A 24,365-nucleotide genomic window follows, 5' to 3' on the forward strand; every position below is an offset into this window, starting at 1 on the left:
TTTTCTTAAAAAATTAAAAAAAAACGCTAAAATCACATAAAATGGGCCTTTTTTTGTTCCTACGCTATTAATAACCCCAATAACATTAATTTCCACTCATTTCCACTCTATTCTGAACACCTCACACCTCACAATATTGTTTTTAGGCCAAAAGGTTGCACCGAGGTAGCTGGATGACTATGCTAAGCGACACAAGTGGGCGGCACAAACACGTGGCCCATCTAGGAGTGGCACTGCAGTGGCAGACAGGAAGCCAATCAGCGTTATGGTGCCCATTTGCATGTAGCACGAACCCGGGAGATCCGTGCTACATGCATCTGTGTGATTGGCACAGAGCAATGACAGGTCCGTGAGACCCGTCTGTGCTGCTGTGGTAAAAAAAAAAAAAAAAACCTGTGTAAAAAAAGAAAAGAATGGCGTGCCCCCCCCCAAAAAAGAGCAACCAGCCCCAGGCATTAGTAACCCAGTGCTGGGTGTGCTTAAATACAGGGGACAAACGACGTAGGGGTCCCCTGTACTTAAGCACAACCAGCACCGGGCTAGTCAGAACCAGCACTGGTTGCCAAAATACGGGGGACAAACGACGTAGGGGTCCCCCGTATTCTGCGCAACCAGCTCTGGGCTCTGATCCGGTCCTGGTTCTGGAAATACAGGGGAAAAAAATTAGTAGGGTTCCCCTGTATGTTCCAGAACCAGCACTGGACTTTTTCTAGCGGGGGGCTGATGCCACAGCCAGGGGAGCCCTTTCACCGGGCCCCCCAGCCGCAGCATCAGCCCTGACCGCTAGTTAGCCCAGGCCGGGGATCCCTGGAGAGCTGGGGACCCCCCAATAAAGGGGTCACCCTCTCCTGGGCACCCCAGGCCCAGGCTGATAGCCCGGGGCTATCCCCGCCACCAGGGTGGCGGTGGGTGGCGGGTTGATTGTGTGGTGTGGTGTAAATAAAGAATATCAAACATTGTCTTTACAAGTAGAACTGCAAGTCCCAGCTAGCCTGCCCCGCATGCTGGTACTTGGAGAACCACAAGTACCAGCATGCAGGGTATTAAGGGCCCACTAGTACCTGTAGTTCACCTGTAAAAAAATTTTTTTAAAAAACACAGGACACACCGTGACAGTATAAGTTTATTAAACATACATACACACACACACACATGTACACATACTCACCTATGTAACCTGTAGCATCGGTCCACTTGTCCGGTAAAGTATCCATAGGGGACCTGTGAAAAAAAACATACTCACCATCTCCTATGCGAGGTTCTGTCCTCTTCGTTCCAAAGTAGGCATCCCCGGACTTGGCAAAAAAAAAAAAAACGAAAACGCGATCCACGAACTTAGTACCGTTCTATAGAACGGTACTTCCCGAATGAGAGCTTAGCGGCGGGGTATCACCATGGAAACCCCGCTGCTAAGCGTTCATTGGCTGAGAGAGGTCATCTCCCGTCTCTCAGCCAATAAACGGCTCCCTCCATTGTAGTCAATGGTGGGAGCCGCAGGGTAAACTTTAATAACCTTGCGGCTCCCACCATTGACTACAATGGAGGGAGCCGTTCATTGGCTGAGAGACTGGAGATGACCTCTCTCAGCCAATGAACGCTTAGCAGCGGGGTTTCCATGGTGATACCCCGCCGCTAAGCTCTCATTCGGGAAGTACCGTTCTATAGAACGGTACTAAGTTCGTGGATCGCGTTTTCGTTTTTTTTTTGCCAAGTCCGGGGATGCCTACTTTGGAATAAAGAGGACAGAACCTCGCATAGGAGATGGTGAGTATGTTTTTTTTCACAGGTCCCCTATGTATACTTTACCGGACAAGTGGACCGATGCTACAGGTTACATAGGTGAGTATGTGTACATGTGTGTGTGTGTGTGTGTGTATGTATGTTTAATAAACTTATACTGTCACGGTGTGTGTGTCCTGTGTTTTTTTTAAACATTTTTTTACAGGTGAACTACAGGTACTAGTGGGCCCTTAATGCCCTGCATGCTGGTACTTGTGGTTCTCCAAGTACCAGCATGCAGGGCAGGCTTGCTGGGACTTGCAGTTCTACTTGTAAAGACAATGTTTGATATTCTTTATTTACACCACACCACACAATCAACCCGCCACCCACCGCCACCAGGGGTGGCGGGGATAGCCCCGGGCTATCAGCCTGGGCCTGGGGTGCCCTGGAGAGGGTGACCCCTTTATTGGGGGGGTCCCCAGTTCTCCAGGGATCCCCGGCCTGGGCTGACTAGCGGTCAGGGCTGATGCTGCGGCTGGGGGGCCCGGTGAAAGGGCTCCCCTGGCTGTGGCATCAGCCCCCCGCTAGAAAAAGTCCAGTGCTGGTTCTGGAACATACAGGGGAACCCTACTAATTTTTTTCCCCTGTATTTCCAGAACCAGGACCGGATCAGAGCCCAGAGCTGGTTGCGCAGAATACGGGGGACCCCTACGTCGTTTGTCCCCCGTATTTTGGCAACCAGCGCTGGTTCTGACTAGCCCGGTGCTGGTTGTGCTTAAGTACAGGGGACCCCTACGTTGTTTGTCCCCTGTATTTAAGCACACCCAGCACTGGGTCACTAATGCCCGGGGCTGGTTGCTCTTTTTTGGGGGGGGGCACGCCATTCTTTTCTTTTTTTACACAGGTTTTTTTTTTTTTTTTTTACCACAGCAGCACAGACGGGTCTCACGGACCCGTCAGTGCTCTGTGTCAATGACACAGATGCAAGTAGCACGGATCTCCTGGTCCGTGCGTGCATCTGTGTCATTGAAATACACAGCAGCACAGAAGGGTCTCACTGACCCATCTGTGCTCTGTGTCACTGTCAGTCACACAGATGCATGTAGCACGGATCTCACGAGTCCGTGCTACATGCAAATGAGCACCATAATGCTGATTGGCTGAGAGCCGTGACAGACGGCTCTGTCAGCCAATCAGCACTTTGCCCATTAAAGGCAAAGGCATTTTTTTTAAAATGGCCGCTCGAGGCAAAACCTCGAGATCCGACAGCAGATCTTGAGGATTTGCCTCGGGAGAGGGATCCGGGGCAGACAGGGAGATCCGAGCTTGGGCTCGGATCGCCCCGGATCCCCGAAGTTCGGGTGGGTTCGGTTCTCAGGGAACCGAACCCACTCATCCCTAGTCTATATATATATATATATATACATACATATATATGTGTGTGTTAAATTAGGTGGATACATGAGTATATATTATATATATATATATATATATATATATATATATATATATATATATATATATAGAAAAACAGATTGGTACAGCGCCAATCTTAGCAAATTTATGAGGCAAGAAATGAACAATCTAGATGTATCTGTTAAATGGCACCACAGCCCATAAATATTGTGGGCGTCAGCTCTGGGCAAATAGGACAATACTGGTGCAAGTATTAAGAGACAGATATACAAAATTAGAATTAACCCTTAAGCGACAGGTATGCTCATTGAAATAGATATTTTCTTATGGATAATATGTGAAGCAGCAAGCAAATATAAAGTGTCTTGTGCAATCACTGTAACTTCATAACGTGCAATAAATAATTAGTCTAGTGAACCACACGATAAATATAAATGAATAAGAAGAATGAAAAGTGCCAGTGCGATGTCAATAAATATAAATAAATAAAAATTTTTTTTAGACAATTAGCATTCTGTGAATAATATAATCCTATCAACTGAGGTCACTTGGAAACAAAAGTGCAAATGCAATGAAATAAAAACAAGAAATATTTATTTACTAAAATAAAAGATGCCCATAGTTAGGCAAAATATATATACCATCATAAAAATAAAAGTAAGACAAAGGTGCAATATAAATAATTAAAAGAGAAATGAGTTCTGGATAATAGCAGCTTATCTGAGTATGTAGAAAAGTTAATTTTCTCCAAAGTTCATGAGGCAAGTAACAGACACTCTCAACGCGTTTCGTCCTATGACTTCATCAAGGGGATAGTGTGTAGGTGTAATGGTCAGGTATTTATACCCCATTATGAGTTCAACCAAGGTCAGGCATCCGCATCACTTCCTGTCTGCAGAAGCGCACCTATAAACATCCTTATGAACAGTACAGCTATAGTCTTATAGCAATCCTTCTGCTTATATTCTGTTTATTGTAGCGATCTTTCTCAGATATTATGCTTAACGTTGTTAAAAAACCTTTTCTTAGAGTAGTTAATAGGGCTACTTCCGCCCATCTTATCGTTCCTTCCGCCCTCACTAAGGTGCATCATATCCGGTACTACATCTCCTCGTGGGTCCAGGTCGCGCGGGGGCTACGTCCACGTGACCTCCGTGTTCCATAGCGGTGTTCGTCATCTCCGTGCAGGCCTCTCAACTGGCCGCATTATAGGGCGTCACTTCCACCCTTCCTCCATGTCCTCCTATGGTGTAATTCCGCCTTTCTACTTGTCTGATGAGGCAAAACTTCCGCCCTTCTCCCATACACTTTGTAAATCCTGTCTGCCCACACTTAAGACGGGCTTATGTTCGTTATTTCTTAAATTTGTTCTAGACTTGAAAAAAAGGGACAATATTACGATATGGTCCTAACATGAATGTTTGAATAAAAGCATCCCTTTGTTAATATTATTTGTTAAAAACTTGACATAAATCACGATATAAATAATAAATCTTGAACCAAGCATATATAAATAACCTATACTAGGTGTAACTAGTTCATACTATATTAATGCAAAATTTCTAATTAGATGGGACATGTATATATAGATTATATATGACTGAACTGGAATTAAATAATTAAATATCTATTATTAAGTATTGGATCTCTGAAAAGAATTCCCAATGTCAGTTTTATGTAGTTTCCTTCTTGCTTCTGTAATGTAGAGGATTCTTAAAGTTCTCAATTTTTCTACATTTTTCTAGAGGGGCATAGCTGGAGGAAAATAACTTATATTCCTTGATGATATTCGTGTACGGGCATCACTGGGTTTTCTTTCTTCTTTCTTCTTTGTATTTTGAGGAATGTTCAGGAAATTTTCAGGAAATTTTTCATGTTTACAACACCTGGAATTCCCAGGATGTCTCCATTCCTAGTACTAATCAGGCCCCACCATATTGAATTTTCAGTCTTATAACTGACCTTTCAATAGGGAGGTATGGTTGTAAACCTTGTCTTGTCTTCTTAATCACCAAGGTCCGCTTGTAGGTGCAAGTTGTATGTGTGTTATGGTTCCCTTCTTAGGCCATGACTTCATTGCATTTCCCGACTGTCATATCCCGGCAAGGGTGAAATGCCGGGCGTCTAGATGTAGACGCCCGGCATTTCCCTGACGCCGGGAGACCGGCGCCCGGCATTCCGATCGTAGTTATGCCGGGCGCCGCGAGCGGACAGCCATGGGGGGGAGGGTTAGGTTTAGGGCTCCCGGGGGGGAACTTAGGGTTAGGCACCCCCCCGGGAGGGTTAGGCTGGGGGGAGGGAGGGTTAGTGTTAGGCACCCCCCCGGGGGACTTAGGTGTAGGCAGCGGGGAAGGGGGTGGTTAGGGTTAGGCACTTAGAGGGGGGATTAGGGTTAGGCACGGCGGTATTTCATACCAATTCCCCCCTCCTCTGCCCCACCCCAAGTTCATAGTGCCGTGGGTGACAGGGAAAGGTAGAGGGTGACAGGCAGTGGCTGATAAGGAGAGGGTGACAGGGAGAGGGTGACATGGACTGTGTGACAGGGAGAGGGTGACAGGGACTGGGTGACAGGGAGAGGGAGTGGGTGACAGGGAGAGGGTGACAAGGAGAGGGTGACAGGCAGGGGCTGGCTGGCAACTTTTAGCCTGGGGGGCAAATGCATGCAGGCGGCCCTGGCAGAGGAGTAGCGTGTAGCCACGGTGCCCGAAGAACGTGCGTGCTACGGCGCCGCCCCCCCCTCAAGTGTTTCAGGGAGGAGGCGGGTCCATATGGGATTAATGTAAAGTAAAAATAAAGATTAGGGGCAGCCCCCTGTCGTAGTGCCCATATGCAGTGCCCCCGTGTGCCACAGGAGATAACACCCTTATGCAGGCCTCCAGTAGTGCCCCCAGTAGTGATCCCCCCCTATGCAGTGCCCCTTGTGCCCCCAGTAGTGGTCCCCCCTGTTCAGTGCCCCTTGTGCCCCCAGTAGTAGGCCCCATATATAGTGCCCTCAATAGTGGTACCCCCTATGCAGTGCCCCCAGTAGCAGTCCACCCCCCCATGCAGTGCCCCCAATAGTGGTAACCTTTATGCAATGTCCCTTAAATAGTGGCCCCAGGTGTAGTCTCCCCCCTATGCAGTACCCCCAGTATTGCCCTTTATATAGAGCCCCCAGCAGTGGTCCCTCGCAGTGCCCCCAGTGGTAGTCCCCTCCCCCTATGTAGTGCCCCTAGTAGTAGTCCCCTCCTCTTGTAGTGCCCCCAGTAGTAGTAGTAGTCCCCCCTTGTAGTTCCCCCAGTAGTAGTAGTCCCCCCCTTGTAGTGCCCCCAGTAGTAGTAGTCCCCCCCTTGTAGTGCCCCCATAGTAATCCACCCCCCTGGTAGTGCCCCCAGTAGTAATCCCCCCCTGGTAGTGCCCCCATAGTAATCCCCCCCTGGTAGTGCCCCCATAGTAATCCCCCCCCTTGGTAGTGCCCCCATAGTAATCCCCCCCTTGGTAGTGCCCCCATAGTAATCCCCCCCCCATGGTAGTGCCCCCATAGTAATCCCCCCCCTTGGTAGTGCCCCCATAGTAACCCCCCCTTGGTAGTGCCCCCATAGTAATCCCCCCCCCTTGGTAGTGCCCCCATAGTAATCCCCCCCCCCTAGTAGAGAGAGACTTAATAAAAAAAATAAAAAAAAAACCACTTACCTGAAACTCCCGCTCCTGGTCCCGACGCTTCCACCGGCTCCTCTGGCCGCTTTGCATTATGGGAGAGATGTCGTCCCACTGCGGGAGCCGGAAGATGGCTCCTGCAGTGGGAGCAGCGGCAGCCGCTGAGAGTCTGACAGACTCTCAGCGGCTGCTGATTACAGCAAACACACAGCTGCCGGTTCCGGCGGCTGTGTGTTTGTGCTGTGTAGCGCTGACGGGACTCCGTCCGGTCAGCACTACACACGCGGTGCAGTCTGTGTCACAGTGACACAGACTGCACCGGCCCGCGGCCCGCTTGCCGCTGCGGCCCGGGAGGCACATGGCATCCTGCCCCCCGGCCCAGCCCGCCACTGGTGACAGGCAGTGTGTGACAGGCAGTGGGTGACGGAGAAAATGACAGGCACTGGGTGACAGGGAGAGGTGACAGGCAGTGGATGACAAATATATTACTTATATTACTATTTACTTACGTGATCCCAGATCTGCAGCTCGTGGATCCTCCTCTCCTCCTTGGATTTTAACATCGGGGACAGTCACGAAATTGTGACATCAGATCCCAGGCACCAGTGGCAAGGACTACCTCAGAGAGGAAGAGCCAGGCCAGTCGGGGAAAAGCAGGGCGGGACCGGGAGGAGCAAGTAGGAGAGAGGATATAAGGGGAGGAGAGGGGGCCCAGCCAACTCCGGCCGGATCACATCCACGACCACAGGTAGCTCATCATTCCATAATGTTACCACTGGGACGGGTTTGAGTCACGCGGTGGTGTATAATCAGTCAATCTAACTCATTATAATGCAGCCAGCTGCAGGACCCTTTAATGCAGTGGGCCCCAGTGGAATGCACCAGCTGCACCGCCGGTAGTTCCGCCACCTGCACACCCCTATGTAAATCACACCTACACCACACTGGTCATGACCCCACATCACCAGTCACACTGCTGCAGCGCTGGTCACACCCCCTGCAGCGGCACACAATAGGACCTTCAGAAATTTCAACTCCAGGCCCATGTGGACATTAATCTGGCACTGTACTGTCCATCCAGGGGTGTGCTGCGCTGTCCATTCAGAGGTGTGCTCTACAGTCCATCCAGGGGCTGTGCTGTACGTCCCAGGGGCTGTAAAACAAAGTCAAGAAAAGTAAAAACAAAAAGTGTTAAAAAGTATATTTTTTTGTGCTGTACATATAGGCACTATTATGCTGCAGCCCAAATCCCCCCCGGTGTATCTATATAAGCACTGTGATGCTGCAGGCCGCATCCCCCAGTGTATCCGTATAAGCACTGTGACGCTGCAGACCGTACCCCGGTGTATCTATATCATACTTGCCGACTATCTGGCTGCTCCTTCCGGGAGGGAGCAGCCAGATCGGCAGAACAGGGGGCGTGGCCAGCAAAAGGGGGCGTGGCCGGGCTGAAGGCAGTTTCCGAGTGTGACAGGGGGCGGGGCCACGCGATCGCCTCATTTTGGCTCCGCCCCCGCTACACAATGCCGAAATACAGGCATTGTGAAGCAGGGGGCGGGGCCAAAATGACGCGAATCGCGTCAGCGGCCCCCCGCTGAAGGGGGTTTATCAGGTACTGCCGGGGGGGAGACAGGGGATCGGCGGCATGCGGGAGGCTTGCCTGCCTTTCTGGGGGGGCGGGAGCTGCACCCATTTATCGGGAGGCTCCCACCCGAATCGGGAGGGTAGGCAACCCTGATCTATATAAGCACAGTGATGCTGCAGGCCGTACCCCAGTGTATCCATATAAGCACTGTGATGCTGCAGGCCGTACCCCAGTGTATCCATATAAGCACTGTGATGCTGCAGGCCGTATTCCCCAATGTATCCATATAAGCACTGTGATGCTGCAGGCCGTATTCCCCAATGTATCCATATAAGCACTGTGACGCTGCAGACCGTACCCCGGTGTATCTATATAAGCACTGTGACGCTGCAGGCCGTACCCCAATGAATGTTTCTGTACCCCAGTGTATCCATATAAGCACTGTGATGCTGCAGGCCGTACCCCTGTGAATGTTTCCGTACCCCAGTGGATCCATATAACATACCTCCCAACATTTGCTGGGAGAGAGTCGGGACCTGATGCGCCCCCCAAAAGGGGGTGTGGCCTAGTCGTAAAGGGGGCGTGGTCAGATGACACGCCCCCATTTGCATCACTAATGGGGCGTGCCCAGCATCTCTGAGATGCTGGGCAGCCCCCGGGCTTCCCCCCTGTACTCTCAATAGATGCGATGCGCATGCGCACAGCGTCTATTCTGCCTCTGCATACACGCATAGCAGAGCAACGTGTATGCTTCCCCCAACTTCCCCCCCACCGCGGCACACTGCGGCCCGTGGGCGGGACAGTGGGACAATCCCAGAAAAACGGGACTGTCACGCTAAATGAGGGACAGTTGGGAGGTATGATATAAGCACTGTGAGTTTGTACTGCTGCTCTGACTCTTACTTTCAAAATGTATTTATTTCAACTAAAATCACAAATAGGTATACTTGCAAAATACTCTTATGCCATTTTTCAGCCTAGATTTGTAGATACCAACCTGGTAGGCTTGGCTTTCCTTGATCCAGGGCCGGACTGGGACTAAAGAGAGGCCCTGGCATTTCAAGAGCACACAGACCCACCTCACGTCAGCATCTGGCTCCAGGCAAAGCCTCCTCCCCTAACTATTCATGACCCCTCCTTCTTCTTAGTCTATGCTCATACAAATATAATTAATATTAGAACAACATACAAGCAGTGGCGTAACAAGGGTATTTAGAGCCCAGGACAAATTTAAAAATGGAGACACCCCCCCTATGTGCGCGTCAAAAAAATGGACGTGGTCACTTAAAAATGAGGTGTGTCAACATGACACACACCCCTTTCTTGTCGCTCTGAACATTCCTTTCCATATGCACCTTAACTAGTGTTCACTCTAGCTCCAGTGGCAGGCAGGGCGCTGGAGCTAGAGAGGGCAAAGGTGCGCGCGCCTGAAAAGGGGGCATGGCCATTGAAAAGGGGGCATGTCTATAAGAAGCGTCCCCTTTTCATCATTCTTGGGGGCGTGCCCGGCACTTACGGACACACCAGGCAGCCCCCTTATATAGTGCCCCACATGCGCCAAGGGTCTATTTTCCGGCGGTGACTGGGTCACCGCACATTTCCCCACTGAAAGACACTGAAACCCGCGGGTAAAGACGGGATCCGCAGGCTGTGAGGGCAGGGTGCTTTTTGCCCTCCTTCTGGAGGGCAGGGTGCTTTTTGCCCTCCAGAAGGAGGGCAAGGCATCACGCCCTGCTAAAACAGCCTAGCGGGAACACTACTTAACCCCAGTAGTGCCCCTTATACAGTACCCCCAGTATGCAATGTCCCCAGTTGTGGTCCTTCTTATGCAGGCCCCTAGTAGTGAACCTTATACAGTACCCCAGTAGTGGTCCCCCTTATGCAGCCCCCATTAGTTTCTCTTATACTGTACCCCCAGTATGCAATGCCCCCAGGAGTGGTCCCACAAATGCAGCCCCCCATTAGTTTCCCTTATACAGTGCCCCCAGTAGTGGTCCCCCTTATGCAGTGCCCCTTATATAGTGCCCCCAGTAGTAGTCCCCCCCAATGCAGTGCCCCCAGTAGTGGTACCCCCTATGCAGTGCCCTTTATATAGTGCCCCCAGTAGTAGTCCCCCCCATGCAGTGCCCCCAATAGTGGTCCCCCTTATGTAGGCCCCCAGTAGTGATCCCCCCTATCCAGTGCCCCTTATACAGTGCCCCCAGGTGTGGTCTCCCCTATGCAGTACCCCCAGTAGTGGTCCCCCTTATGCAGGCCCCCAGTGGTGATCCCCCTATTCAGTGCCCCCCAGTAGTAGTCCCCAGTAGAGGTCCCCCCCCTGATACAGTGCCCCTAGCAGTACCCCCACCCCAGTAGTAGTACCCCCCCAGTAGAGGGCCCCCCCGATGCAGTAGCCCCTCCAATAGTAGTCCCCAGTAGAAGTCCCCAACCCCACTAGTGATGCACCCAGAAGTTCCCCCCCCCCCGATGCAGTGCAGATACACACGTAAAAAAAAAAAAATACACTTACCTGAATCCACGCTCCAGCCACAGCTTCCGCCGCCCAGGATTTTTAGGGGAGGAGGGGGGTTTATATATACATATCTATATATATATACACCCATACACACACACACACTTTAAATATATAAGTATACACATATATATACACACACACACTAATATATATAATATATATATATATATATATATATATAAACACTGTGTGTATGTGAGAGAGGAGTACTGTGTGAAAGAGCGCTGTGCAGCCGGGTGTACTGACCTTCCTTCCTTATGTCTGTTCAACCATCTTCTAAGCGCGGGGGGTGGCGTGGTGCAACTGCTGCCTGTGAGGTTCTGAATTTGTTGTGGACCCGGGGTGGTGATAGGAGCAGACACAGATGTAGACTTAAATGAAAAAGTGGAGTTTTTAATAAGTGACAGAAGACATGGGAATGGCAAATGAAAAAGTCCAGGTATAGCACTAAAGTGCACTTGATAACTGTAGTGGGGGTTAATGAGAAAATGTCCAGATAGTGACAGGCAGGAATAGTCCAGTATACAAGTATGGTGAGATGAAAACAGAATGCAGGTATGATGAGCTGTAACTGATGCAGGCAGAGGTAGTGAAGTTCAGCTGGGAGTGAAATGAAGCAAGGTGCAGGGAAACAGCAGGTTCAGGTACTCAGGCAGGTAAGAAGGTATATGGAGGGTGCAGGGTAAGTCCAGCAGGTTGGAGCAGGCAAGGTTCAGGCTAGTCGCGTAACTGACAGGCAGGCAGATAAGGCACAGGTGCTCTCTCTCAGCCGCAGCTGAGAAACACGTTGCACTGGCAAAGGAAGGAAGGCTCTGGACCTTCCTAAATACTCAGTGCCGCGCTGTGACTGGCTGGAATGAGCACATGACCTACCAGATTGAACAGCCGGAATCACATGGCCGCAGGCAATAATGGCAGCGCCCATACCCACGGAACGGAAATACCGCCAGACCTCACCAGGCCTAGTGACAATGTGCCCGCACAGAACCACGTGCAGCCAATGCCCCTCGCCAAACACCAGCACCGCTTGCAGAGACCCCCCGCCATAACGACCTCACAGGTAATACCCGGCGGGTATCATGCCAAGAAACCCTGGCCGTGACACTGCCATTGTATTGTGTGAGCCAGACTCCCTGTGATCACCTTGCTGTGCTCCACTTCCGGGTCTCAAGTTGCGTGGCTGCGTGAGGATGTCACTCCGAGTCCAGTCTGGGAGCGGGGGAAGACTGTGTGCGTCCCTCGCTGCTGCTGCTGCTCCTGGCAGTGGGTGGGGCCTGGCAATCCCAGGAGGAGGGCGTGGGCCAGCCAGTGTCTGTGTGGCTGGACGGAGCTACCTGCTGGCTGAGGAGACAGCGCGGTGGGGACTGGTTGAGATGGCACCGGTGATTGGCTGTTGCGGCGCTCTGCATGTAGCACAGTCATACACTACATAACCCGCTCAAATTTTGCGATCGCTGGGTTCGTCAGGGGGGTTTCTGGGTACACAGAAACCCCCCCTGCGTGCGCTAATGCCGCTGCACTTCAGTCCTCCCGGGCTGGCGCGCTCTGCATTGTGGGAGAGACATCATCTCTCCCATTACCCACTGCAAGAGCCAGAAGGCGGAGCTCATGAGTGTGTGCAGCAGCCATCCTCAAACCCGGCTGCCACGTCATGACATCATCACGCAATGATGTGGACGCAGCTGAATACAACCTGGACAGGTCACGGTTCAACCAAATCCCCAAGTATTTAAGCTTTGGGGGATGCCAGGAGAAGGGAAAAGAGGCCTTTAAACCTTCCGCCACTGTGGGGGGAGTGAAAGGTTAACTGCTATAGATTTAGAGTAGTTTATTTTGAAATTAGAGAGAGCACCAAAGTCCCGGAACTCATAAACTAAGGTACAGAAATAGAGGGGTTGGTAAGGACGGCCAGAAGGTTGTTGGCAAACAAGGCCAGCTTATATTCACGCCCATCTACAAACAACCCAGACATTAATCTAATAGCTCTAGCCGACGCCTCCATACACAAAACAAAAATAATGGGGGATAGGGGGCATACCTGTCTAGTGCCATTAAAAATCCACACTGGGTTAGAAAGGGCACCATTTATCTTAATACGTGCCATAGGTGTGGAATATAAAGCCAGGATCCTATGCAAGGAGGCAGGACCAAACCCCATGTGTGCCAATAAACCCCTCATAAAATGCCACTTTATTCTGTCAAAGGCCTTCTCTGCATCAGTGGATAACAGAAGAGCTGGGGACTTTTCCGTTACAGCAAGATGCATCAAGTCAGTTACCTTGGTAGTGTTGTCTCGTGCCTCCCGGCCCGGGACAAAACCAACCTGGTCTGAAAGAACTAAAGCAGGAAGAAGAATCTTCAGTCTGTTCGCAATAAGCTGGGCAAATAGTTTAATATCTGTATTCAGTAGGGAGATAAGCCTATAGCTGGAGCACAGGGCTGGGTCCTTACCGTACTTATGGATAACCGCAACATGGGCTTCAAGAGACTGGGATAAAAAAACTATCTTATCAGATACAGGGGCCTATTCATCAACACTAAAATAAAGTTTTTAAAGACATTTTCCTTAAATAACGTTATTTTAGAATTCATGAAGATACTTAGCACAGGAGATAACACTGATATCTCCTTGCTAAGTCCCTCTGCGTTCATTTCCACACTCCCCATACATTAGTACATTAGTATGGGGATATGGAAATTATGGTATTGATCAAATTCCGAAAATTATGTATTTTCGGAATTTGATGGAGTTACTATTCGCCACTGTGAGGTGGCGAATAGCAGGTAACACTTACCTGTGTCAGCGTGTGCAGGTCCCCCGGAATCTCCCTCCGGCGCTCTGGTCTCTCCTCTGGCTCCGTCTGCTATGCTGTCATGTGTTCTCCCCAGCAGAGCACAATAAAGTTTAGAAATGAAAAAAACTTTTTTTTTTCTAAACAGTACTGTGTGCTGCTGGGAGACCACATGACAGCATAGCAGATGGAGCCGGAGGCTGCTGCGCGGGCAGGTAAGTGCTGAACGGGGGGGGAGGTGAGCGGAGGGCAGGGGGGGCAGGTGAGCGGAGGGGGACACACAAACTTACTGCATCTGTAGACAGTGCTGCGCATGCGCTGGTTTTACAGATGTAACAGCACATGTGCAGCACTGCTTCCAGCTGCGATATTTCCTGAAAAGCTGTCATCACAAAAATGACAGCTTTTCAGAATAGATAGTTATAGGGAGGAGGAATTATGAATTCCTCCGGTAATTAGGTAGAACTCCATGCGAGTTCTAAACCTAATTACCTCCTGGAAAACTTTAGTTATGATGAATAGGCCCCACAGAGTTAAAAGCCGACAACATCTTGGGTAAAAGAGTGGTCTTAAAAATGTTATAATACGAAACCGTATAGCCATCAGGGCCTGGGCTTTTACCAGTAGTGGTGTTTTTTAGAGCTTCTTCCAATTCCTCCAATGTGAATGGGCTGTCTAACCAGTCTCTATCCCCGTCGGAGACAGAGGGGAAACTAACCTTCCGGAGATAATTAGATACAGTCTCCTGAAAAGCGCCAACCTCTGCGGAAGAGCCCAAGGACGAAAGGTTATACAGCTGCGAATAGTAAGATTGAAATGCTGAGGCAATAGCGGGGGTCAATCTACAATCTCTACCAGTCCCATCCTTGACCACCTCTATAAAAGATACCGATCTCTGAGCCCGCAAGGCCCGTGCCAATAATTTACCTGGTTTATTGCCCCATTGAAAATAATGATTTTAGTTTATTGAGTTCAGATTATTACCAGGTATTTATATATTTATATATATTTATTCAGATCGGGCCAAGGATAAAGCTTTCTGATCTGCAGCTGTCAAAAAGGCTTTTAGGGGTATTCAATATGGAGCGAAAACTCAGTTTTTGCGATGTTTTCGCACCGATGACGTCATTTTTGCTGGTTTTGGTTTTACACCGTATTCAATTTCAAAGACTTTTCGCAGGTTCGAAAAGTCTTTGAAAAAAAACGGGGATAACTTTTCACCACTGAATATGTGGCGAAAAAAAGTGCAGAATTGGGGTTTAGGGGTGCAGGCTTAAAAAAAATAGCCTGCACCCCTGGGAATGATATTTTAAAAATAACTGTGTCAAAAAAAGTTTTAAAAAAAAATAGGGACACCCCAGAAAATTAATTTAAAATTGGGGTGAAAAAAAAAGGAAAAATGTGTTTAACAATAGGGAAATAGGTTCAGGGCTATTCTGCAAGTATGCGGCAGGTGTTTTCTAGAATAGGCTATTAGCGGCAGGTGCATAATTGCAGAATTTTTTAAAACTTACTTTAGGGACATAAAAATATGCTAGTACCCATTTTCATGTACCCCAAATTTGATGGGACCACTTAAAAAAACAAAAAAAAATAACCCAAGTGCTCTTCTGCAACACTTCTTCAATGTCGGGAAAAAAACACCTGCTGCGGCTATTTAAATCGCCGACTTTCATTTGCAGGCTAAAACGGGGGTACCCATAGTGATCCCCCATGTTTTTACGGCTTTAGGGGGGTCCTACAATTTATTCCAGGTAAATTTCATATTTTTTCGCAGATCCCACTTCGCAGGTTCCCGTTTTCGTAGGTTTTATATTGAATACGGGGATAAAGCGGGCGCGTGCCCGATACTTTATCCCAGGAAAATCTCCGATGTGGAGCGAAAAGTCCAGCACGGACTTTTCGCTCCCATATTGAATACCCCTTTTTGTGTTTCAATTCAAACAATCTAATTTGCTGGAGCAATTGTGGCTTACGACCAATCAATTTACCCTTCAATACACATTTGAGAGGGTATATGTTCAGGAAGCCAGCCTTTGCAATGCCGACAGCCGGCTTCCCAACTACTTAATCCCGGCGAGGATTAAATGACAGGTGTCCAAATCTAGATGCCTGTCATTTTACCGACGCTGGGAGACCGGCGCCCGGGATCCTGATCAAAGTGATGCCGGGCGCTGGGTGTGGACAGCCGCTCGGGGGGAGGGGGGGTAAGTTAGGGGCTCCCAGGGGGGACTTAGGGTTAGGCACCCCCTCCGGGAGGTTAGGGTTAGGCTAGGGGGAGGGTTAGGGTTAGGCACCCCCGGGGGGTGGTTAGGGTTAGGCACCCCCCCGAGGGACTTAGGTTTAGGTGGCGGGGAAGGGGGGGTTAGGTTTAGGCACTTAGGGGATTAGGGTTAGGCAGAGCGGGGGGTTAGGGTTAGGCACCCTAAAGGAGGGTTAGGGGGTAGAATTAGATTAGTTTATACTTACCTTTATGACGATCGGGATTTCCTCCTCTGTCGGGCTGCCGTTGCGGCCAGCGGTATATCATACTGAATGCACTTGTGAGCCTCCCAAACAGTGAGGCTGGAAACCTCAGGAGTGTGATTTAGTTCAAAATAGTCAGTGAGAGTCTGGTCCAACTGAAGTCTACAATAAGCATCCGAAAGAAGACTTTCATTTAAGCGCCAAGTGCAAGGTTTAGGGGAAAGAAGACTGGTAGAGATTGTAAGAGTGACCGGGGCATGGTCAGACCAAGTCAATGGTTCAATAGAGGTATGTTGTAAGAGATGTAAGAACCTATGGGGCAAAAAAAAATTGTCCAAAAATGAAAAATGTATAGTCTCGGTCAGTAGGGTTATTGTGCGCTTTTTTAAAATGATGTGAGACACTATGTTCATCGAATTCTTGCAGTATATTTTTTTGATGCTCATGTATCCTTTGTTTTAAAGATCTTGTTGTTTTACCTACAAATTGTTTCATACATGGGCATGTTAGCAGATACATTACTCCGCTGGTATCACAGGTGATTTGATCTTCAATTTTATACTTGTCCTTTGTTGTATTGGATTCGAATGAAGTCACAGGTTTGCTAGTTCTGTATTTGGAGGTTGTGCAAGTTTTTGCATCTTCCACAATAGAAAAATCCTTTGTAAAAGACAAAGATATCATAATAAAAACTGATGATACTCTAGGCAGGCCTGTGGCTCTCCAGCTATTGTGAAAATATAAGTCCCAGCATACCCTCCCACTGATCAGCTGATAAAGCATGCTAGGACATGTAGTTTCACAACAGCTGAAGAGCCACAGGTTGGCCAGAACTGCTTTAGGGCACCATGATTCAAAAAAGTTTGGGAACCACTGACATACTGTATATCGTTTGGGCTTGGATCTGCACCTGGGTCTACTGTGGGGTGTAGGTGGTGGATATGGACCGGACACCAAACAGCTAAGATTTCAACTGCCAGGAAGCAATGGTCCCTCCCCCGTAAACCCCGTCCCTGAGCCTGAGGCAAATCAGTTTGTTAACAAGCCGAAGGCAGGAGGAGGAGAGGAGAGAAGGAAGACTGGTACACAGAAGAATCACACTCTCACATCAAAGAGACTGGAAACCTGGTGACCAGGAAACCCAACCCAGAGAAGCCAGGGGCATCAGGGCAGGTGCCTTGTGGACCCTATGGACTTCAAAGAAAGAGAGTTAACAAAGGTAAGTTTTACCATAACTCTCATTTTCTTCTTCAGGGTCCATAAGGATCCACAGTGGATGTTCCATAGCAGTATTCAAGGGTGGGGATGCTCCTGAACTGAGAGGAGTATCCTGCGTCCAAATGAAGCATCCTGAGAGGCAAAGGTATCGAAGGCATAAAACATAAGAAAGGTGTGGACAGAAGACCACGTGGCCACCTTACAAAGCTATTCAGCTGAGGCGCCACAGCGAGCTGACCACGAGAGTCCCACGGAGCAAGTAGAATGAGCAGAGATGGTAGCCGGCACAGGAAGGCTCATCTGTGTGTAAACCTGTGAGATAGTCATGCAAAGCCATCTGGCCAGAGTCTGTTTGTTAGCTGGCCAGCCCTTCTTGTGGAATCCATAGAGGACAAATAGGGAATCTGTTTTCCGAAGAGAACTTGTACGGTCCACGTAGATCCTGAGAGCACGGACCACATTCAAGTAGGCCTCACCTGCCGAGAGGTCTGGTGATTGGAAGCCCAGGTCTACGATTTCCTCATTCATATGGAAATGAGAAACAACCTTGGAAAGGAAGTCAGGACAAGTTCGAAGAACAGCCTTGTCCTGATGAAAGATCAGAAATGGGGAGTGACAAGAAAGTGCGACTAAATCTGACACCCTATGGGAGGATGCAAGAGCCAGGAGAAAGAAAGTCTTCGCTGTGAGCCACTTGAGTTTCACAGATTCCAGGGGTTCAAATGGAGGGCTCTGAAGGGCCTGGAGAACCACTTACAAATCCCACATTGACACCGGAGGAACGAAGGGAGGTTGAATTCGGAGGACATCCTGAAGGAAGGTGTGAACATCCAGCAGTGGAGCAATTATGCGCTGGAACCAAATGGACAGAGCAGAAACAAGCACTTTCAGCGAGGCCAGGCGGAGACCAAGGTCCAGTCCTGCTTGAAGGAGGGCCAGGACTCTAGAGACTCTAAAAACTTGAGGGTCAAAACTTCTGGTAGCACACCACTGGAAGTATGTTTGTCTACTGTGACCGTCTACAACCTTTCACACTTTAATTGCATTTATTTCCAGGTCATAAAATTTTCTGCACCTTTTAGCTTGATAAACCCATTTATGGCTGTATGCATGTTGCATAATCATTGCATAATGATACAGCTTGTGTGCTCTATGCTTCGCTGCTACTAAGCTGCACTGGAAACACTCTGGGCCTGATTCTGATCCGGTCGCAAGTGCTGTGCACTCGTAACTGGGTCGATGGTGGGCCTGTGTGCATGTGCACGATGGAGCCGGCTCCATCGTGCGCATGCGCGAGACCCGGATAGCGACGGGCAATCTGTCGCTCCGGGTTTTGTACCAAAGGGGGCGTGCTGTCGATGTTGAGTGACAGCACGCCCCCTTTGGTGGGCAGGCTGGGGGAGTGGCTGCCCAAATGGAGGCATTCCCATGTGAACGCCTCCGTTTGGGGCCGGCCCCACTGACATCAAGAGTGATGTCAGTGGGAGAGATTTCGGCTCTGTTACACAAGGGTCTCGTTGCAAGCCCGATGGTCGCGATGGTCATGACCATTGCGACCATCTTCCTGGCCGCTTGCTATAGCTGTGGGTGGTCACCCACAGCTATGCGAGCGGCCAGGCCGTTCTAAAAAAAAAATAGCCCTGCCCTGATTCAGAGCGAGCTCTCTGTCAGAGCGTCCGGCTCTGAATCAGGGACCCTGGGTCTAATTCAGGCCCACTCGCGAGCGCTCGCAAGCAGGTCGATGTTGGGCCAGTGCGCATGCGCACGACGGACCCGGCTCCATCGTGCGCATGCGCGAGACCCGGATAGCGATGGGCAAGCCGTCGCTATGGGTCTCGCTACAAAGGGGGCATGCTGTTGATGGTGAGTGACAGCACGCCCCCTTTGGTGGGCATGCAGGGGCGTGGCTGGCCAGATGGAGGCGTTCCCATGGGAATGACTACCATCTGGGGCCGGCCCCACTGACATCACAAGTGATGTCAGTGGGAGTGCTTTCGGCTCTGATAGAGCAAAAGCACTCCAGGGCTTGCGGCAGATGAGACCCTACCACAAGGGTCTCGTCGCAAGCCCGATGGTCTTGACCATCGCGACCATCTTTTTGGCCGCTTGCTATAGCTGTGGGTGGTCACCCACAGCTATGCGAGCAGCCAGGAGGCCACTCTAAAATCAGGAAGGGCGGCCCTGATTCAGAGCGAGCGCTCTGTCAGAGCGTCCGGCTCTGAATCAGGGCCTCTGTGCTGTCTTCACTATGTGTTCTATGGCAGTGTGCACTGTACATTTGTTGTGGCCAGTATAGTGGTTTATTGAAGAAGTGATGGGTACAGCAGTACTCAGATACACACTAGTTGGATGCAGTGGAGCTTGAGCGGGAGTCACACAGCGCACCAGCCAGTGAGTATATGCAGGATGTGGGTAGTGATGCAGGATCACTCTGAAAATGCTTCTGGAGTAGGTAAATCACAGATCTCACTGGAGCCGTGTACCACTGTGTCGCTCTTACATACTGACAAGATGGCACAGTGCATGCACAGTGCTAGGTTCAGCAGCCATCTTGGATAGGGAATGAAGCCTCCCCATAGGAACTATCATGGAGTCTGAGCAGTAGCGTGTACTCCATTTTCAACAGTGCTGACCAGCAGGGCCCATTAAATAAGTGATGTACAGTAAGGCAATAATACATTCTGGCCCTACATTTTATCCCTGCTGTTCTGCCCGGTTCTGAAGAAGCCAGAGGAGTTCCTGAAAGCAGTTGTGCACAGGAACAGAACGCTTAAGAATAATGCAGAAATCCAATCCAACACTGGCACTATTTGTGGTGTCTAGGTAATGTGGATCAGGACTGCGCTCTCCCTATGGAGTCAGTAATTGGTCAGGAAAGTGCAGAACTTGGCATCTGCAGGATGTTTTTTGGTGGCCAGGGCAAAATGTGCAGCAAAGGGACTGAGCTAACAGTTTGTATCTTGACATAGGCGTTACTTGGTATGAACTGGATTCCAGTAACATGATATCTTGCTTCTTTGTAAAGACCCTACTGTGGGTCTGATTCAGCTTGGATCGCAGTTGCTAATATGCACGCAATCGGCCAATTGTTGCGTTCTGTGCATACGAATGCATCACAGTGTGCGTGCGCGAACCGGCCACTCCAATCCGGACTGCCATCGCAGTGACTACGCAGACCCATTGCATAGTGATTGACAGAAAGTACCGTTCGTGGGTGGTTATGGGGGGGGGAGAAACCCAGGCGCGCCAGGGCGTTTGAACGCCATTGCAGGGGCATGCTTTAAGTATCCACTGAGATGCCCTACGCAGCCTGAGGCCTCATAGTGTGCGATAAAGTTAGCAATTTCTGAGTAAGGTCAGACCATGTGCAAGTGTGCGTGAGGCTGCGATGGTACTTGATTATACCGATGGTTTCACACTCTTTCTAACATTTCAGATGTGTGTAAGATAAGGTGGGCGTCCTTATGTAGTGCTGCAGCGGCATAGCGATCAGAATTAGCATACTATCGCAGTGGAACTGCGTGCGTATTAGCAATTTCATTAGCAGTTGCATTCCTTGCTGAATCAGGCCCTGTATTATTTAACTTGACATCCTGATAACCTGATTGTTACTCAGATGTCAAATGGTCATGCAGTTGATTCGATGCCGCGTCCTCAGACGCAGCAGCGGAATACAGAAGCCGGCAGTGGGAATCTTATAACTGAAAGCACCTTCCTGTGGCTTTTGCATACTTTAGCAGAGCCTCGGAGAAAGAAAGAGACAGAGGCGGAGATATTTACATCTATCTCTGTATTAGGCCCATTGCTGTCAGCTCTCATATCCCAAAGCAGGTTTAGGCTGTTTTTCTTTTTGCAGATAATAGGAAACTGTTTTTGTTCAGGGCAGCTGCTTTCAGCTTTAATATCTTTAACCTTCAGTGTGCACAAAAATGTTCTCCAATTTATTCTAGGGCGGCCCACTTGTAGAACCTTACTGAGACATGGTGACGTCCGCAATAACAAACAAACACAAAAAGGTGTAATAACATGAAAACACAGGAAATGTGTCTTACTTTCCGAGGTGAAAGTTGTGTGTCCCTATGCCAGAAAGTAATGAATATCTGAGCCATGTAACCAAGTAGTAGCTCCCCAAGGTGCAATCAGGGTGCAAACACTCCAATTGGGAAAACAACAGAGACACAATAGCAATCATATGGCCTGATTCATTCGCAACTGCAAATACACACGCAATCGGCCGATTGTTCCGTTCTGCATATGCATAACAGTGTGTGAACCAGCCACTGCTATGGGGACTGCGCAGACCAATCGTAGAGGGATTGACAGGAAGTGCCGTTTGTGGGGAGGTGAGGGTGGGGGATCGGAGAAACACAGATGTGCTAGTGCGTTTGAACGCTGTTGCATGGGCGTGCATAACTTATTCACAACAAAGCCTTAGGCAGTTTGAGAACTCATAGCGTATGATGAGGTTATCAGTTCCTGAGTAAGGTCAGAGCTTGTGCAAGTGTGCGTGAGGCTGCGATGATACTCGGTGTTACCGATGGCTTTGCAGTCTTGCTATGGATTACGGATGTGTGTAAGGTAAAGTGGGCATCCTTATGTAGCGCTGTGACGGCATAGTGATCGCAATGGATTAGCATACTATCGCAGTGAGACTGTGGGCCTGATTCAGAGCCGGACGCTCTGACCAGAGCGCTCGCTCTGAATCAGGACCCTCCTACCTAAAAATGGAGAGGCCTCCTGGCCGCTCGCATAGCTGTGGGTGACCACCCACAGCTTATGCGAGCGGCCAAAAAGATGGGGCCATCGGGCTTGCGACGAGACCCTGCGGTAGGGTCCAGGAGTGCTTTTGGCTCTATCCGTCTGGGCAGCAACGCCCCCCAAAGGGGGCGTGCTGTCAGTCACCATCGACAGCACGCCCCCTTTGGTGCGAGACCCATAGTGACAGCTTGGCTGTCGCTATGCGGGTCTCGCGCATGCGCACGATGGAACTCCCTCTGTCGTGTGCATGCGCATTAGGGCACCATTGACCCGCTTGCAAGCATCCTGCGCTCGCGAGCGGATCTGAATGAGACCCTGTGTGCGTAATCACTATTGCAATAACAATTGCGTTCCGTAATGAATCAGGACCATAAGTGTAGTATCTTTATACACAAATCATTATAACCAAAGGGGGTAATTAACACACATATAATTAAGAGAGTTTAAAGCCATGTATTTGAATCATAAATGTTTCAAGCATTTATCTCAGTCCACTCCAGCTAGGGAAAGAAATTCCAAACACCAATTTCTGAGTACGATGTTTAAGTGGACCTCAGGGTTCATGGCTCTTTGGTTGATAGTGGGAGCCCAATGATGGTGGTGGGGCATGCCACCCTGGGGGTGTGGGGGTTGTGCATCTTTGTTGGTGGTGGGGGCACATGCCATTCAGGGTGGTGGTGGGAGCACATGTCTCTCTTCATGGCTCCTGAATGTCAGGGCTGTGGTCTTGTTTGGGGTTCTTGTTATTGTAATGATAGTGTGACACAATTGCAACACAAAATATCAGCGCCTGTACAAGAATAAGTATGCACAAGATCACCACCCAAAACTGCAGATAATTTGAAGGAGGTTGGTATTGTTCAGGGGGCATTGAGGCACTGGCCTCTCCGTTGGTCATGTGGGACCTGGCCACTCCAATGTCCCTGGCTTTTCCAGTTATTTTAGCGGCAATTGTGATCATTTTGAGGGTGCTAGCTTGTCTAATGTTTAAGGGGGCACTGGCCTCACCCATGGCTGCCTCAGGGACACTGGCCTCTACTGCGGCAATTTCAGGGGCACTGGCCTCATCCATAGTAGCCTCAGAGGCGCTGGCCTCTCCTGAGGTGTTCTCAGAGGCACTGTCCTCTCCGGTGGTCTTGGGGGCACTGGCCTTACCAATGGTGATGTCAGAGTCTTTGGACTCTACAAAGGCAATCTCAGGGGCACTGGCCTCATTGGTGGTAGTCTCAGGGGCACTGGCCTCTTCTGTGGTGGTCTTGGAATTGCTGGCCTCTCCCATGGTGTCCTTGGGGGCACTAACCTCTCCTTCAGGGTGTGTAAGGGGAGACTATATAAATAAAAGATAAAAATATAAAACAGTGATACAACTATAAAGATAAATGTTTTGTCAAGTTAAAAACTGCTGCTGTATATATAACATACAATGGGACATTTATGAAAATTGGTCCACAGGTAACTTCTAAGAGTATGTGGCACTGTCATCAGTAGCCAGACTGTGAATATTTTAGCCTCACACCTACCCTACTCCAACATATACTACTCTCACTGGTACACCATCACATCCACACCAACCTATACTACTCACACTGGTATACCCTCACACCTACCCTACTCCCACCTATACTACTCACATTGGTATGCCCTCACACCTACCCTACTCCCAACTATACTACTCTCACTAGTACACCATCACATCTACTCCAACCTATACTACTCACATTGGTATGCCCTCACACCTACCCTACTCCCAGCTATACTACTCTCACTAGTACACCATCACATCTACTCCAACCTATACTACTCACATTGGTATGCCCTCACACCTACCCTACTCCCACTGGTACAGCCTCACACCTGCCCTACTCCCACATATACTACTCTCACTGGTACACCATCACATCTACTACAACCTATACTACTCACATTGGTATGCCCTCACACCTACCCTACTCTCACTGGTACAGCCTCACACCTACCCTACTCCCAACTATATAACTCACACAGGTACACCATCACATCTACTCCCACCTATACTACTCACACTGGTACAGCCTCACACCTACCCTACTCCCACATATATTACTCACACTGGTACACCCTCACACCTACCCTACTCGTCCTATACTACTCACCCTGGTATACTTTCACACCTACCCTACTCCCACCTATACTATTCACACTGGTATATGATCACACCGACCCTACTTCACCTATACTACTCACGTTGGTATACCCTCACACCTACCCTACTCCCACA

The 24,365-nt window shown here is 49.4% G+C and overlaps 1 protein-coding gene across 1 annotated transcript in view; it reads right to left on the reverse strand.

Moving 5' to 3' along the window:
* Positions 1-23,387, reverse strand: part of LOC148474663 (fatty-acid amide hydrolase 1-like) — a 98,204-nt gene extending 74,817 nt beyond the window's left edge. The window contains exons 1-3 of the mRNA XM_088458283.1: positions 22,905-23,387; positions 16,655-16,792; positions 13,198-13,362 (exon numbers count right to left, since the gene is read on the reverse strand). Of these exons, the coding sequence (XP_088314409.1) occupies positions 13,198-13,362; positions 16,655-16,792; positions 22,905-23,387 (786 nt within the window). The remainder of the gene's footprint in view (positions 1-13,197; positions 13,363-16,654; positions 16,793-22,904) is intronic.
* Between the last annotated feature and the right edge of the window lie 978 nt (positions 23,388-24,365).

This window comes from Taudactylus pleione, unplaced genomic scaffold (genome assembly GCF_031769625.1).
Source record: "Taudactylus pleione unplaced genomic scaffold, aTauple2 ptg000824l, whole genome shotgun sequence".
Taxonomy (NCBI): Eukaryota; Metazoa; Chordata; class Amphibia; order Anura; family Myobatrachidae; genus Taudactylus; species Taudactylus pleione.